This window comes from Lissotriton helveticus, chromosome 7, assembly GCF_964261635.1.
Source record: "Lissotriton helveticus chromosome 7, aLisHel1.1, whole genome shotgun sequence".
In the NCBI taxonomy this organism is placed as follows: domain Eukaryota; kingdom Metazoa; phylum Chordata; class Amphibia; order Caudata; family Salamandridae; genus Lissotriton; species Lissotriton helveticus.
Window position 1 is genome coordinate 1,527,551,603 of NC_136068.1, and position 17,074 is coordinate 1,527,568,676.

General features: G+C 45.2%; 1 protein-coding gene across 1 annotated transcript in view; it reads left to right on the forward strand.

Annotated features, from left to right (window-relative positions):
- The window catches only part of GRIN2D (glutamate ionotropic receptor NMDA type subunit 2D), a 1,103,075-nt gene that overhangs the window by 450,713 nt on the left and 635,288 nt on the right, over window positions 1-17,074 (forward strand). The window contains exon 5 of the mRNA XM_078654973.1: window positions 11,943-12,120. Within this exon, the coding sequence (XP_078511099.1) occupies window positions 11,943-12,120 (178 nt within the window). The remainder of the gene's footprint in view (window positions 1-11,942; window positions 12,121-17,074) is intronic.

Below are 17,074 nucleotides of genomic sequence, written 5' to 3' on the forward strand. Positions count from 1 at the left end.
TGCCATTTCTCTCACACTCTAGTTGCAGTATTTTGTCCTTATCCAAATAGTTTAGCAATTTAGCATGGAGACGCTTGTGGGATGGACTTAGAGGCAAGTAAACATCTATCCTGGAGTGAGCGCAGTGCATTTATTTATTTATTTATTTATGGGTTTGTACCGCGCTGGACTCGACTCCCACAGGAGTATCTCCGCGCCTTTTGACACCTACAGCATAGAAGAGAGGACAGACCGCCGAGTGGCGTGGAGGTTATTAATTCTAGAATAGGAAAGTTTTAAGGAGTTTCCTAAACGGGAGGTGCTCTCTGCATTGTCTGAGAGACTTAGGGAGGCTATTCCATAAGGTAGGGCCTGCCACAGATAAGGCTCTGGTCCCATGTCTGTCATTCTTTGCCCTAGGTACGCAAAGCAAGCTTTGCTCGCTTGACCTAAGAGAACGGGTAGGGACATAGGGGGTGAATTTGTTTGCCAGATATACTGGCCCTAGTCCATTAATGCTCTTGTGGATTATGCAACATATTTTAAATTTGGCTCTCTGTTTGACTGATAGCCAGTGTAGTTTTACCAGCAGGAGTTTGGATGGAGTTTGTGGAGGGGCGTTCAATACCAGGCGGGCAGCGGTGTTTTGGACCACCTGGAATCTAGCCGTCACCCCTTCACTTACAGACAATAGTAAGCCGTTGCAATAATCTAGTCGGCTTAGGACCAGTGCCTGTACTAGTGTCCTTCTGGTGGAGTCTGGAAGCAATGGGAACACTTTCCATAACAGGCCAATGATGTGGAAGCAGGAACCCACCACCTGACTGCCGTGTTGTTTCAGGGAAAGATCCTGGTCCAGTCGTATTCCCAGGTTTTTTACTACCTGTTTGGGCTCAGGAACTGGACCTAGATCTAAAGGCCACCAGTCCGGGGTCCACAGGAGTTTGGCCTCACCGAACAACATAACTTCCGTCTTTCCAACATTGCATTGCAAATAGTTGGACGACATCCAGTATGCCACCGCTTTCATACCCTCGGAGAAGGAGTTCCTGACCTCAGTGGTGAGGGATTTAAAAGGAAAGAGGAGTTGGGTATCATCCGCGTATGATACCGGGATGAAACCATATGTTCTCATGATGTTAGCCAGGGGTGCCACATAGATGTTAAAGAGGGTTGGGCTCAAACAGGAGCCCTGTGGCACCCCTTTAGAGATCTCCACCTCCTCTGACCGATATCCTCCCATAGTCACACACTGGGTACGATTGGACAAGAAACTCCTTAACCATGCCAATGCCTTGTGTTCCAGGCCGATGTTAATAAGCCGGGTAATCAAGATGTCATGTGACACGGTATCAAACGCCGCGGACAGATCTAGTAGTACCAGGATCACAGAGAAACCTCTATCCTGGTACATATGTAGATCGTCCGCGACTGAGAGCAGAGCGGTCTCGGTGCTGTGTCTTGGCCTGAAACCTGACTGAGAATGGTCCAACCTCCTGCTGATTCGATATAATTAGACAGATGTTGGTTAACAAACTCCCTTTTCCACCTTAAAGGAACCTCTCCTGTACTAAGAGAGAGGTTAACTACTTTCTGGATCCCAGGACCCAGGTCGGCAGCGAGTATTGGCATAATACGTGCAGGAATGATGTCTGTTGGACATCCACTCTTGATCCGATTGATGGATGATATCACCTCCTCCACGGAGATAGGAGGGAATGTTGTAATAGAATGGGTGGAATGAGGTTGTTCTTCCATACTTTTTGGGCGAGTGATGGTTTCCTCATGCGATTGGTTGGCGCTGATAATTTTGTCATATATACCGTCTATCTTTTCCAAGAAAAATTGGGAAATGTCATCACATAATTTCTGCTACGCCACTTCTGCAGTTTCACAAGCTGTAGGTTTGGTGAATGATTGCAGGATTTGGTATAGTATTTTCGGGTTGTTCCCAGCCGCAGATAATTGTGATGCAATGTGCTCTTTGCGTGCGGCGCGAATGGCTTTATGATAGGCCGACAGGGAGTCCTTATAATTTTTCTTGTTTTCGGCCGAGCGAGATGCTCGCCATCTCTTTTCTAGTTTCCTAGTCATTTGCTTGAGGGATCTTAAGTGCTCCGAAAACCAGATTTCTTGTTTGTAAGCTGGGCGTGGTTTATAGGTTTTTAGCGGAATTATATCATTAATAGAGTCAGCAACTGCACCTTCGAGTCTAGTCAGGGCAGTTTCTACATCCTCCATGGGGCCAAATATAGGTTCATTGTAACTCTTTTTAAAAACCTCCGTGGTCAATTTGTGCCACGGTCTTCTTTTTATAGGAAGGGCGATAGGCCCTGTACGAGGCAAGTTGGTCGTAGGGATGTAGAATTCCATGACAAAATGGTCCGTCCATTCCACCTGATATGGGGGCATACACTTGACAGAGGGGGAGTTCGAAAAAATTAAATCAAGAGTGTGCCCTGCCTGATGTGTGGGGCCACTGTTGATTTGTTTTAAGCCCAATAAGTCGAGATCCGTGAGTAAAGTCTGTGCCTCATAACAGTCCTTTTGCTCACTGTGGACATTAAAATCTCCTAAGAGTAGGAAATCATTACTATCAAGCACATAAGGTGCTAAAGCCTCCAGGAGCGAGACAGAGAAATTGGTACACGGGCCAGGCGGGCGATAAACCAAGGCTCCTCTCTGGCTCTCTTTGGGTGTGGAGTCGATTTTAAATATTAATAGTTCTAAATCGGGGGTACATATCTGATCAATCGCAGTGACATTGATCTCCTGTTTATGTACAACTGCTATCCCCCCTCCTATCTTAATAGGCCTATCTAGTCTGATTATTTTATAACCGACTGGAATGCCCAGAGTTATCGCTGGAACTGAGTGGGGCTTTAGCCAAGTTTCTGTGAGGAAACATAGGTCAGGTTTTTCTGATGAGATAAGATCCCATACTTCAGAAGCATGTTTTGACAAGGACCTGATATTGCAGAGCAGATTTTTACTCCCTGGGGGACTGCAACCGACCATCCTCTTATTAGGGGCTGGGTGGCATTCTCTTGATGCCCTATCAGGTGGTTTAAGAGCGGAGCCCTTATTTTCTGATAATACGTGGAATTGTGCTTTACAATAGCAACAAGCAAACGGGCCCTCTAAGCTAGTTCCAACCCTATTGCCGCAGGTCATTTGGGAATGATCTTGAATGTTTCTTAGTACCTGCGAGGAGTAGATTCTCCGTATAGTAGTGAGAGTCCCAGAGGTGTCAGTGGATCTCGCCAAATCCCTCGCCCCTCGCCACGTCCTGTCGCGGACGGGCGCAGACGGGCAGGTCTTGTGGGCGTCTTGCTCTTACCTGCCCCGCCCTCCGCACTACGGTATTGGCTACCGAGTCGGACCGGGGCGGGCAGGCTGGAGTATTGATCACAGACGGCTGGCAAGTGCTATGTGAGCCCTTAGCGGCACCGGCGAAGTGCAAATGTGCAAATGGCAATACAAAGTAGGTACAGTTAAAATTATTATTCAACTTTAACAGCTATCCGCCGCTAGTGCTAAAGTGCTGGGTTCAATTAAAATGTTATTTTTAAAATTAGTAGTCAATTTTAAAATCAAGCGATTTAAGACAATTATAACACTATTTCAGCAGAGCATCCGCTCTAATTATGTTTGCAGGCGCCAAGCGGGGTCAGGAGAGGCTGCCACCGTCGGCCCTTACCGCAATGGCTTGTGCCTCCTCGCAGCCTAAATAGCCCTCAGAAGTGAACAGCTAGAGCGCTAACCGCTCGACTTCCTGTGGGCGTCTGGCTCTTACCTGCCCCGCCCTCCGCACTACGGTATTGGCTACCGAGTCGGACCGGGGCGGGCAGGCTGGAGTATTGAGCACAGACGGCTGGCAAGTGCTATGTGAGCCCTTAGCGGCACCGGCGAAGTGCAAATGTGCAAATGGCAAATTCAGAATAGTATGAAAACTGCCTAGCTGTATGGAATTTGATGTGAAAGATATCCACCAATCAATTTAGAGCCATTATGTTGAGCTCCCTGCACTGAGATATTAAAATCACCACTCCATAATTTGGCATAGAGAGTCATGAGTGATGGTCTTAGGGGCAAGCAAATGATGCTCTCGCAGATGTTCATTGTGTGACTCTCTGTGCCAAATTATGGGGTGGTGATTTCAATATCTCAATGAAGGGAGGGTTTCAAACTACTGGAACCGTCTTACCTAGACATGCTTGAACCCATGAAGAATTGCTCAAGATAATGGCTCTAAATTGATTGGTGGACATCTTTCACATAAAATTCCTGACTGCTATGCAGTTTTCATACTATTCTGTGATGCACTGCTCTCACTCCAGGATATATTTCTGGCTGGGTAATAGAGATGTGATGGGATGGGTAGGCTCAGTTGTTACCTTATTGGACCTCTCTTCAGTGGCGCTCTCTCTGTGCATTCCCACTATGACTTGCTGCTTCAGATAATGGTGCCTCCACTCAGAGGAGCTGCTTAGCGAGGCATTTTAGGCTGAAATCAGACATTCAACCACATCAGAATTCAATCTAAATTGGGGCTCAGTGTCAACTCCTGCATCACTTTGGGAGGCATTCAAAGAGGTTATAAGAGGAGAGTGTATCTCAAAGGGAAATAGCATACTTAAATCCATACGGGGTAAGTTAGAAAAACTAGGATCTGAAATCCACTCTCTGAACAAGCATTAGAAGGGCACCCTGACCACTCCGTAACAGCAGCTCTTAACCTCAAAATGGTGGCCTTTCGGGATGAAGTGGCGCACAAGGTAAAATTTTGAAAAGTACGCTGCCGCCAGGTCTTATAACGAGGACCCTGATAGATGCATGATATAGAGCTAGAGGTTGTCCCAGATTATGTCTGTCTGGTGATCCTGAAAATAATGAGCTGCCGTGCATTCATCATGAATTCAAAGAAAAGAGTGTCTATTGTGCACATAAGTGCTCTAACTCACATCAGTCTTAAGTATGCTCATCTGACACCGCCACTTTTTAAAATTGCTGGTGAAACAACCATCCTTCTAATGTTGCACTCAGCCCAGTAAGATTGATGAGCGAATGATAGAATACAGAAAGAAAGATAATAGGGAGCATTGACTCAATTACTTTTCCTTAGAGACTGTTCTTCAAACCCTTTTTAGAAGTACTATGGTAAATAACTGTATGTTACGCTATTTTTCAAGTCACAGAACTGCACAAGCGAGAAAGAGGTAATGGTCTATGAATTTATATTACAAATGAGATTTGCTCTGATGTGTTTGACTACTTTAAAGATGTTGAAGAATGTATAACTTTAAACTTTGTATGGTGTGTCTTGTATTCATAATTGCTGGGGAGCACTAGGGTGCCTGCTAATTCTTCTTTCTTACCGGTTGTGGAGACCTGAGCTTGATTTTTGGTCTTCCCGCCTCGGTCCGACGTGGTAATTAGTACCATTGCATGGAGGGCGGAGAAGACAGAGCCAGGTACTTTCCGGCCAGCACATTTAGCGCTCTAGTTGCCGGAGGAGAATTTCCACATGCCTCTGCGGCCGTGCAGTGTCTGCGCGCAACAGGCGCTTCCCTGGCCCCTCCGAACGAGCGCCAAAGGCAAGCCCGTCAGCACCTGTCCGCGGCCGACCGGGGCTAGGAGCCACAACCCCTGATGGAATGAAAATCGGACTCACTACAGTGCCCAGATGCGTCATGCGCTCTGTCCCATGATGGACGAACAGTGTAAACACAGCATAAGGACAGAGGGTTAGAGCTGGCAATGTAGCCACTGCTTGTTTAGGGCGAATGTACAGGCAGAAGATAAGGAGATAGGCCCCTCACTTAGGCTTTTCTTAATTAACTGCAGATCACTAAGGAAATACAGAATTGAGATTTGTGACCATTTGATAGAGGGTCAAGTAGATGTATTATTCCTCACAGAGACTTGGTTGGATGAGGATTCAGCACCAGAAATTCTGGAGGCACTCCCTAGTGGCTACGGGATCATGAGAGCAGACAGACTGTCTGGCAGAGCAGGGGGGATTGCAATGCTATTCAGTGCTCACTTGAGCCAGCCGATATAGTAGACAGTGAGGCAGGCCTCTATATGATTAAGACAGCCACTAATTATATCATCAAAGGGCTGTTGGTCTATAGACATTCTGGACCCTCTATAAGGCTCTCACCCAGTTTGATTGAGTACCTCATACAACCAGCACTACGATATGAAAAGCTACTGGTGTTGGGCGATTTAAATCTGCATTTTGATGATGCACTCAACTCTGGGGCTCATGAGATCCACCAGGAATTAGCAGCGTTACAATTAATTTTAAAATCAGAACTTCCCACGCATAAGCTGGGTCATCTACTTGACCCTATTTTTTCCAACTGGGGTGCTTTGGAAGTGGAGCCCCCGCTTCCAGTTTTGTGGTCCGTTCACTTACTGATTCCTTTTATGGCAAAGTTGCCCTTGCCGAAGGCACAGGAGAAAGTTAAGATCTGCATAAAATATAGGAAGTGGGCTGGATTCTCTCAGGGGGACTTTAATAAGGCCCTCCTAATGGGAGGGCCACCCTGTGACTTGGACGCAAACTCTGCTTGTGAAGCCCTGGAGAGACGCATTACGGATGCACTAGAGTGCACCCCACCCTGGTCACAAAAAATGTCAGGCAAAAGACCCACATCGGCTCCCTGGTTTGGTGAGGAGCTAAGAACTGCCAAGTCAGCATGCAAACGCCTAGAAAGGCGCTGGAGGAAAGATTTTTCAGTCCAATTGAAAAATGAATATAAAAGTAGCCTTAAGAACTATCACACGCTCATTAGAAAGGTCAGGGCAGCCTATTACAAGGAAAGGATTGGAACAGCTGAGAATTCAACTAAAGAGCTGTTTAAGGTTTATAAAGAGATATCCTCCCTTGCGACTATTGCAGCACACTTTGCAGGCTCTGAGGAATCTTACAATCGAGTCGCTGATTTCTTTGCAAAGAAGGTGGTGAAAATCTACTCCTCCTTTCCTGACTCCGCTTGTGATGGCTACAGGGTGGAGGTGGAATCTGTCGACGTCTTGGAAATACAGTGCCTTGACGAATTCTTCGTACCCCCACTGGACACTTAAACAAATAGCCATCAGTATTAAATCAGGTTCACCAAGGGATCCTGCTACCCCTAAGGTGCTTCGAGGGAGTATTGAGATACTCCAGCCATTTATGAGACATCTTTTAGAGCTTTCTTTTAGGTCAGGAGTGGTCCCAAAAAAATGGAAAGAGGCAGTTGTTCTCTCATTCCAAAAGAAACCTCACAGTAGTAAGGACAAACTTGACAACTTGCGCCCTATCTATTTGCTTGCTTATTTTGCAAAGGTTGCGGAGAAGGTAGCTAATATCCATCTCACAGCACATATTGCAAAAATAACCTTCTCCATCCTACTCAATCAGGCTTCCGGGCCCTCCATTCCACTGAATCTGCTCTACTGTTTTCGATTGAGACCATTCGGAACTATGTAAATGTAATTGTAAATGACAGACTGCGGACTTAATTCTACTAGATTTAAGTGCCGCCTTCGACACTGTTGCCCACCATACCCTGCTGCAAGGCCTCAGGAAAGGAGGTGTGGCAGGTAGTGCCTTGAAGTGGATGGAATCCTTTTTGTCTGAGCGCAGCTTTCAGGTGGTGCAGGGAGCTCACTAGTCTAGAGACATCAAGCTGACACAGGGGGTGCCTCAGGGCTCTACCTTGAGCCCGACATTGTTTAATCTTTATGTCACCCCCTTGGCTAAAATCACAGATAAATTTGGGATCAATGCTCTGTCCTATGCCAACAACACTCAGCTGGTAGTCTCCCTTACCCAGGTACAGGATAAGGCTGCTTTCTATTTTGTGTCCTGCCTTCAAGAACTGGCTTTGTGGATGGCAAATAATTGCCTGAAATTGAATGGCAATAAGACCGTGGTGCTTGTGATAGGGAAGGCTCCATCAGTGTGGTCGTCGGCATGGTGGCCCCAGACTTTGGGCCCTACCCCACGCCTTGTGAACAAGCTAAGAACGTTGGGGTGTGGGTGGACAACAAACTTTCCATTCCAGGCGGGTGGCAGGTGCCTGTTTTGGAATTTTACGGGATCTACAGCAAACTCTAGATGCTACTGCATCTAGGAAGACTATGGTGCATGTTTTAGTGACCTCACGCCTGGATTATGGCAACATATTGTATCTGGGTGCAACTGCTAAATGTATGCAGAGACTGCAGTGTATCCAGAATGCAGCAGCAAGATTGGTTCTTATGCTTACTAAGAGAGCCTCTGCAAAAAGGGCTCTGGCCTCCCTACACTGGCTTCCAATTAGGAAGAGAGTTCGGTTTAAGGCCCTGTGTGTTAGCCACCGGATTATACAAAGGAAGGGGCCCTCATGCTTGCATGACCTCTAAATACCTAATGCACCGACCAGACATTTAAGATCTAGTGGGACGGGAAAGGTGTGTGTTCCCATCATTAAGAGAGCAAGGATGGGTGGCAGCTCCTTTCGCCATCTGGCAGCACAGCTGTGGAACACCCTTCCTCAGAGTCTCCGGTTGGAGGGCTCTGAGTATGTTTCGGAAAGGACTGAAGACCCATTTGTTCCTTGCCGTGTCATTTTAGTTGTAGGTCTCCTGTTGATGCTGAGTTGAGCTGGTACCATAGCGCTGGGACACACTGGCCCAGTATAACCAGGCGCTTTAACAAATGTGATTATTATTATGTATTATTATTATTAATAAAAGCGTGATGTAGGATGCAAATTTTGCTTTCTTGCATATTTGCTGCTTGTGCGGTATGTTTCTATATATTGGTAATTTGGTTGATATGTTTAGGAAATTTATTGCAAGTGATTTGTGAGATTGTGTATATAGTTTGACTTCTGAAATTCAAAATATACTAATTAGTTGAGAGCGACCGAAGATATTTGGGTTTCTGGCTGTACTTAAGTTAAGTTAGATCCATCCAGGTTGTTTTCGGTATGCCAACTCGGCTCACGCGCCCCTTCGCGAGTACCTTCGGCACCTGCAGAAAATTGGAAGGAGTTGACAGACACTCTTCGCTGTTTTCGGGCTCGTGTCCATGTTTCCAACTGTGTCTTTTGCCACACAATAGACCACATTGCTTTTAGATTTCCATTTCAGAGCTTGGAAGACGAAATATCCTTGTTTTTCATCCTGCAGATCAATGTGATTTGCCGCTGGGCAGCTCTACGCTTCCCTCCCTCCAGCTGCAGAAATATAATTGCGGTGTTATCATGGCCCCAGCGCGTGACCCTGCTGGTTCTTCGCCTGGTATTGGACTTGTGGCGCGCGACTACGCATGCCATAATCACCGGCCCCCGGATGCGGTTGTATTTATCTTGTCCATGGCGCGCCTCGGCATCACCGTCTGGATAACACAGAGGCAAGATAACGTCGTCAATTTCTCAACAATGAGAAATGTTTCCAAACTCCCTCCCTGGTGTTCACAGTCACAACCATGACAGTTTAACTCCATGCGGTGTCTCGAGGAATACGTGAAAGGCCTGCAGCCGGCCATTGTGTTTTTTTTTGGTTTTCTCAAAGTTGACACAAAGCAAGGGCTGCTACTTTAAACCATAGAATGCAGGGAAGAAACTGAATTTTTCGAGGCTATGCAAAGGAAGCCTCATTTTGCAAATTGTCTTCAAGCTTTTCAATTTCACTACTTGACAATGTTGTCTTTGTATTTTTTTTGCGAGTTTCCACCATGATTCTTTTAATGCTGTTTTATTGTATGGTCCAAGTAGTTTCTTAGTTGTGTGGGACTGATATTTCACAAGTCTTGTATTGTCCTCCTGAGTAAAGTGAGTACAAACAGCCTTTGCAAGGATGGCTTTGAACTCCTAGCATTGTGCGCGCGCAGACAGCGTCCTCTAAGCAACGGCTGTGGGGACTCGAGAGGTTTCTGATTATCACAGGCATCACCGGTATCTAATGTATATTGAATACCTGTGGGAATTTGTCATACTCCTTAATCTTCCGACTACTGAATGCAACAAACGTCCATATTTATATATTTATATTTTTACTTGGTTTTATTTGAATATTTCTTTTTGTTTCAAAGTTCTTAGAAAAGCAAGTACATTCTTGTTTTTCTAGCGCACCATCTGTTGCTTTTGGAAAATACAATTTCATGAGAAAGCAATTGAAGCAAATGATGAAATCTAGTTGAAAAATTACTTGAATGGTTTTCATCAAATTGCCTTTGGTGGTCTAGATGTTTTTTTTTGTGTTGGGTTTCCTCCCATGAACATCTATGCCCTCTGACCTTTAGGGAGCACCTTGTTAGATCTGGCGTTACACAGCACCTTTTCATGTTGTTAAAATAAATGTTGCTAAAATAAATGTATTATATAGTTCGTTATAGGGGCTTTCAGCCACTTCTCTTTATCCATCGGTCTGTTATTGTGTTATTCCTCCTTTCACTTATGCTGTCCCCCGCACCATTGGCCCATAATTCTTGGGGAGGCAATTAACAGTGATTCATAACCCCAGCAAAGGGTGTTATCCTTTGGTAATGTCCAGCATAGACAGAAATCATGCTTAATGTGGGAACCAACCAACTCAGAGCAGACATTGTCTGCTCAACATATTTTCTACTCTGCTGCCTCTGACATAATTAGGAAACATTTTAGAGAGCTTGTAAAGCTTTATTAGTCGTCCTTATAAGAATAAAAAGGCACCTAGGAACACCAATGCTTTATAGCTAAATCAGTCAGTAGATTGGGTGCCTCTTCTACAAGAAAATAAAGCAGAGCGGCGCCGCAAGCCATTTAGCTGCTGTGTCATTTTCAAAACACAGGGTTGTGTCGTATTAACCCCTTGGCCGCAGGGGTAATTCCCCCGCTGTGCTGGGGGGGAGAGAGGGCGCGATCAGCGCCCCGGTGCTCATGACGAGCTCGGCTCGTCATGCAGCACGGTGGCGCTGTGCTCATGACGAGCTGAGCTCGTCATGACCACACCCGTTTCCGTGGAACGTTCAGCACAGCAGAGGAATTATACCCGCGTGTGAGCGCCACGGCGGTCATGACGAGCTCAGCTCATCATGAGCATGGGAGGGGTTAATAACTGCTTTCTCTTTCGCACAATTGGCTGCCATGTGCCAGCCTAGGCACCCTTGCGTCATTTTGCAAGGGTGTCTGTGCTGAGCGGATGATTGTTTTTGTGCTGGAAGGAACCTTCCTGCACAAAATAATCCTTGATGGCATTTTCTTCTTTCTATGAATGCTACAGAATGCAGCACGCATAGAAAGAGGAAAAAATAAGGAGAATTACAACTATTTCTCCTTGTTGCGCTATTCCTGTGCCTCCCCTGAGGAGGCATAGCATTCAGACACATTCCCAGTTTTACAAAAGGTTATGAATATGGGAATGTGCCAGGTTCAATGGATGTTGCATGGGAACACCCACAGCAACACCTATGGAACGCCCCTTTCACACAGAGTAATGAGTGAAAGGGGCCCATATTTAGAAGGCCTTGAATATACACGTAGGGTGACTTTATGTGACCTTGAAAATAAGTGCAGGCACACTGCGCGCCGGTGCGTCGAAAAAAGTGATGCCCGTTGGCAGAATGGGCTAGTAAATATGCCCTCTAATGTTTAGAAAAGAGTGGTTTACAACTAAGATTCACATAAAACTAACTAGAGTAAAGGCACTAACATCCATTAAAACATTCAGTTTATCACACTACTTGCTTAACAATGTTACTATCCTGATCATGTCCTTTCGACAAATGGATCACGAGGAGGAAGCATTCTCAGAGGAGACAGTAGGGGAGATACAGGTTCTTATTAGAGCACAGCACCTCACTGCTTGGCTGAGACCTGAAATGTAGATTACTATTACTGTAGCGCTCAGTTAAAACTACTGCAACCTTCAGTTTTTGAATGAGGAACCAGAATTTGTTCTTTTCACCTGACGCACTTTTGTTGTAATCTTTTCCCCCTTAGCCTCACCAACTCCCTCACCGATCCCATCATCTTCGTGAAACAGTGCTGCAAAGGCTTCTGCATCGATATACTCAAGAGACTCGCTAAGACAATCGGCTTCACCTACGATCTGTACCTGGTCACCAACGGGAAGCATGGGAAGAAGATTGAGGGAGTGTGGAATGGCATGATCGGCGAGGTACGTCATAGCCAATGGTAAACCTCAAACAAGGACTTGTAGAAGAGGGCCATAAAGTAACTATGTGACAAGCAATATTAATATTGTTTCATTGTTTGACCCACAATATCGAAGAAGTCACACGCTCAGTGGAGTCTATTCATCTGGCATTTACATTGCTCTACTATGGTCTGCATTGGGATAATGTAACTTAGATGTGGATATATTCTGTTTTGAATTCATAGGCAATGTTAGAGACGTGGTTTGTGTAACTCACCTGTGCTTGTGTTAATGTACCACAATATTTGCTGTATGGAAGACCAACTATGAATCCGTTACTTTTAGATGAGGGAAAGCTCCTAGATTTTAACAGCAGGTCGGATAAGAGGTGTCATCTATTCTGGTCCTTTTTCTGCCTCCTGTAATACCCTACTTAGACTCCCATGACAAGGCGACTAGGAATACAGGATCTGGTGTAAACAATGTTTGTAACCGATTCCTGGTATTTTAAATTGTGCAGTAATACCATGTACCTATGATTTTTCCTATACTCATTCACCAGTTCATATCTGGGGAAAAGAGGCTGAAAGAAGGTAAATGTGAGGAACTCAGGCAGAGTTACTCTGATTCTGCAAGTTATCCCTCATTTTGGCCTCATTAACTCTGAACAGTCCAAGAATTTCGCTCTGGGAAATGACCCCAAGTTATAATAGTTTAATTTCCCGTGGTGAAATTACTACTAGTAATGCTAGCCAACTTGTAAGGAGGACCTAATACTGTAGCTCTTTCTTTTTTCTCTTACCAATGCTTAATTTGTAAAAGAATGTGTGATGTTCCCAAGACATTTAAGATGCCTACTCCTGTGAAGGGTTCAAGGCTCCATGGAAGAACAACTCGCTGCTGAGGATGGGAGGCAGACCGTATCAGTTTGTTCAGCAGCTACAACGCCATAGCTCCTGACTGTTTCTCTTATCCCTTCCTGCCCATTGGCCATGCAAACAGCTAGCCAGGAAACAGTAGCATGGCGTCCTGCAGGGAGAGCAGCAGTCCTTTTATTTCTGTTGAGGGTTTGGAAATAGAAGAAGGGTTGCCAGTATACTGAATACACGGTCCAGTGAAGTATCACTGTACTGGCTATCCTTCTTCTATTTTCTTGCACCTTTTTGAAAATGAAAGACTGGCTTTGCTGCCTCTTGCTTCTCAGTAAAACTTTTGCTTCCTCTTAAGCAAGGGGTCGCAAAGAAAGTGCAGTGAGTAGCAGGGAGCAAGCTAGAGGTTACAGCTGCTATCCCTGACCACTTCCAAGTGACATCCTTGAGAAGTATGTGCCACTGGGGCCCATCTGTTGCACATTAAGTACTGGTATGAACTACTATCCCAGTAAATGTTTTGTAGCATCTTCCCCAGCCCTGGAGCATGCAAATTAAGTACACCACACAGAAGCGTTAGTGAAACACTTCTTTATTCCTCAACATATGCTCACACACTGCGCATTACATCATACTTTTCAGACAAACGCACCCTGACAACTCTAGCACAATACGTAGTTCCGGTCTAGAGTCCGTCCCAGAACCATGAGGGCCCTTGTGTGTTTAACACCAATATGCTACATCTCCACCTAAATAAAGAGAGGAAGATATCGTTAGAAATCACATCTCTTCAATTAGTTGGCGAGGCGCTTGCACTTGTCAGCTGGCTCAGGTGATCCAAGATGATCGGGGTCCACCTTGAATTGGGCATCAGCAACTTAGGCTCGCTCAGGCACTTGAGCCAGACCTGGTGGCAGGGTCATCGATCACGTGGTTTCAGGATTCGACAAATCGTGTGGTAGGTGTTTAAAATGTGATGTGTCTCGACTGATGGTCTGTCCCGACTGATGTGCTTTCACCATATGTCCTTTGCGCACAACAACTAGTAGAGGATCAGCTGCAAAAAGAGTGTCCATTTTTCATCATCATTTTTATTTAACCAGTACTCTTTTCTCTTTTCTTTCATCAAGGACTGTTTTCTGGGCATGGTGACGCTGGTTGGCATAGGTCTTCATTTTCCTTTTCTGAGTCACGTCAGTGTCTTGATCTGGTCAGTGTTGACGGTCCAATCCGAGGTCCATTGCATCAGTTTTTTTCTGATGACTCTCCCAAATAGGAAGAAGGCTGGAATCTCACCAGTTGTCGAGTGCAAATTTTATTATAGGCTCTTTTTATTAATACATTAGCAGTGTTAATGAGCAACCTTACCACATTACATTTTTGACAGTACATACAGAGCAGCATATTGTACATTCTTTAAAAATATTGTCTTTTCGGACTGAACTGGGACCCAGGAGAGCTGTTCCCGGAACTATCATGTTCTCGCACCCCATCTTGTTGATATATCCTGACTTCCTTTAGATACCCCTATATAACTCCCACTGGTTCAATACCCTTTCCCATTTCTTCGGGCAGCCTCGACCCTCATATCTTATTTTCTCTGCAGCGCAACACCAGTCCATGTCCATTTTCCACCGCACCACTGTCGGTGGCTGGCTGGCCCCCCAGACCCCTGCAATATTTCTCTTGGCCACCATTGCAGTCACTAGTAACCAGATTTTTTGAGTTTTAGGCCATGTTTGTTCCCCGGATACACATAGAAAATGCCACGGCGCCTCCAGAGGTATTGTGAGCCCTAGGACTTCTTACATTACTCGCATCACCCTCCTCCAGAATTGCTGTATAAGCGGACAGTCCCACAATATATGGAAAAAGGTGCCCCTCTGTTCACAGCCCCTCTGGTGTTTCAAGGATCCTGCTCATACACAGAACTGTGCACAGAGACCTAGGACATAAGTGAATTGTGGTGTACCAGAAACTCACCTCAGTACCTAGAAAAACCCCAACCAGCTTGCATCAGTGTCACATTAACTCTTTGTCCTATAGCAAAGTAACCAATGATTAGACAACCTAGAACATGCCACTAACGACCATCTCAGGAATGGTGGGAAGTGAGAACACTCTTTTGTTTTACTCTCATACCAGTCCACAACAGGAGTAAAAAAGAGACACAGTAATGTTAAAATATTTATTTTAACAACGTGATCTCATGTGCAGGTTTTTAGCCAACATAAGCAGACATATGATTAAGAATAATATGGTCAGCATGGGTACAATTCCATAAAATACAAACGGAGGAATCATATTACAATGATACTGAAAACAGGTCCTATAGCGCCTAGTTTTAACACCCTCCCTATATAGGAACTATGTATTAAAAACTAAAGAAGGTCTCTTGGGCTTGTTTTGGGGAACCCCATTAACCTTTCCGCTCAGTAATAGTAAATTACATCTGGATCAGCATAGTCTCTCTGCATCCCTGGAAACGAGAATCTTCCAAGTGTGTGAAATCATGGCGAGTGTATGATAATAAGGACACCAGAATCTTACTTGACTCACATCTGCCAAACTGTTGTGTCTAGAAGGCGTTACACGGACATGTCGAAAAACAACTAACATGTTTTGATAACCTTGACGGTCAGCACTCACTGTTCAGACTAGGGGCACGATGTAAGTCTAGAGATGCGGAAAAATAAACCTTTTCCCATGTGTAGACCTTCGTGAAGGCTAACGTACAAAAACAGCTATGCAGTGTCGTGTGCAAAAGCAGCAAAAGGTAAAATGGCGTTTAAATTTCTAATAAGCCATGATAACATAACAGGAACGCAAAGCAGGCCCTAGGCCATACTACACTGGCAATCCTCTGTAAGGGTGCGATCCAGTCTGAACAGGAGTGTGCTGGTGGAATAGGACCTATGTAATATTCATAGCTGGACTAGCCGAAAGCGTGCCCTGATTGCCACCTCCCTAGGGCTTTACACTGCTTCCATCCAATCGTCATCCTCAAGTAAGCCTACGTTAGATTCCCATTCCTCTCTTAACTTCACAAGACGGTCGGACGAGTTGTTAATGATTTTCTTGTATGTACATGACAGCGCCTTTTCGAGTATCGTTGTCCAGTAGTAGCCTACCTTCTAGTAGGCTGTATTCCTGGGAGGTGTATCCTCTCTTTGATATGTCTATGTACCGCATGCCCCAATTGCAAGTATCTATATCACTCTGATTCTGTTAGTAGAACTCTTTTAGCAGTGTAGAGAACGGGGACAGGGTCTGTCCTCACCATACATCTCCCAAATGGATTATATCTATTAGTTTACACTTACCAAACACTTGTAGCCTACCAACTTCCTTGATCATGTCACTATGCTACAAGGGGGTTTGTTCCATCAGCCTGTTATCTACCCGAGAAATCTAGTGGCTTTTGTCCATACCTTGATCACAGTACTCGTATGGGTCTGGCATATGCAGAATGAACACCTAGCCAACATCCCCAAATTTAAAAAGACACGCACTGGAGGCCGACGCTTCTCTGTGAAAGCTTCCACCGGATGGAACTCACTCCCCCATACCCTCAGACTGGAACCCAGCTATCTTACTTTCAGGAAAAAATTGAAAACACTCCTATTCCCGAAATAACGTCCCCCCCTCTTCCTTTTCTCCTCCATCTCATCTGGATATCAAAATCATCACAGCGCGGGGATGCCTTCGGGTCACCAGGCGCTCTACAAGTCGTTAAAATAAATAAAATAAATATGTTTGTTCACTGCACAGATGTATAACGCCCCCAATATATCCTCTTGAACCCATCGCCCAGTGGTCCATCCCGATATGTTGGGTCGTTTCTGTCCATGAACACCCAGTCATTGATGACCATTAACTGTGATGCCCAATAATATTTCCGGACGTCTGGTGTGGCCAAACCACTGTCATATACGCCTCTCTGTAGCTTAGCTAAGGCGATCCTTGCACCCCCACCGCCCCATAATAGCATCCGTAATTCACTCTCCACTTCCTTAAAGAATTTATCTGGGACTGGACACGGCGTGTTCTGCAGGATATGTAGCATTCTGGGGAGGGACATCATTTTAAAAAGAACCGCTTGTCCC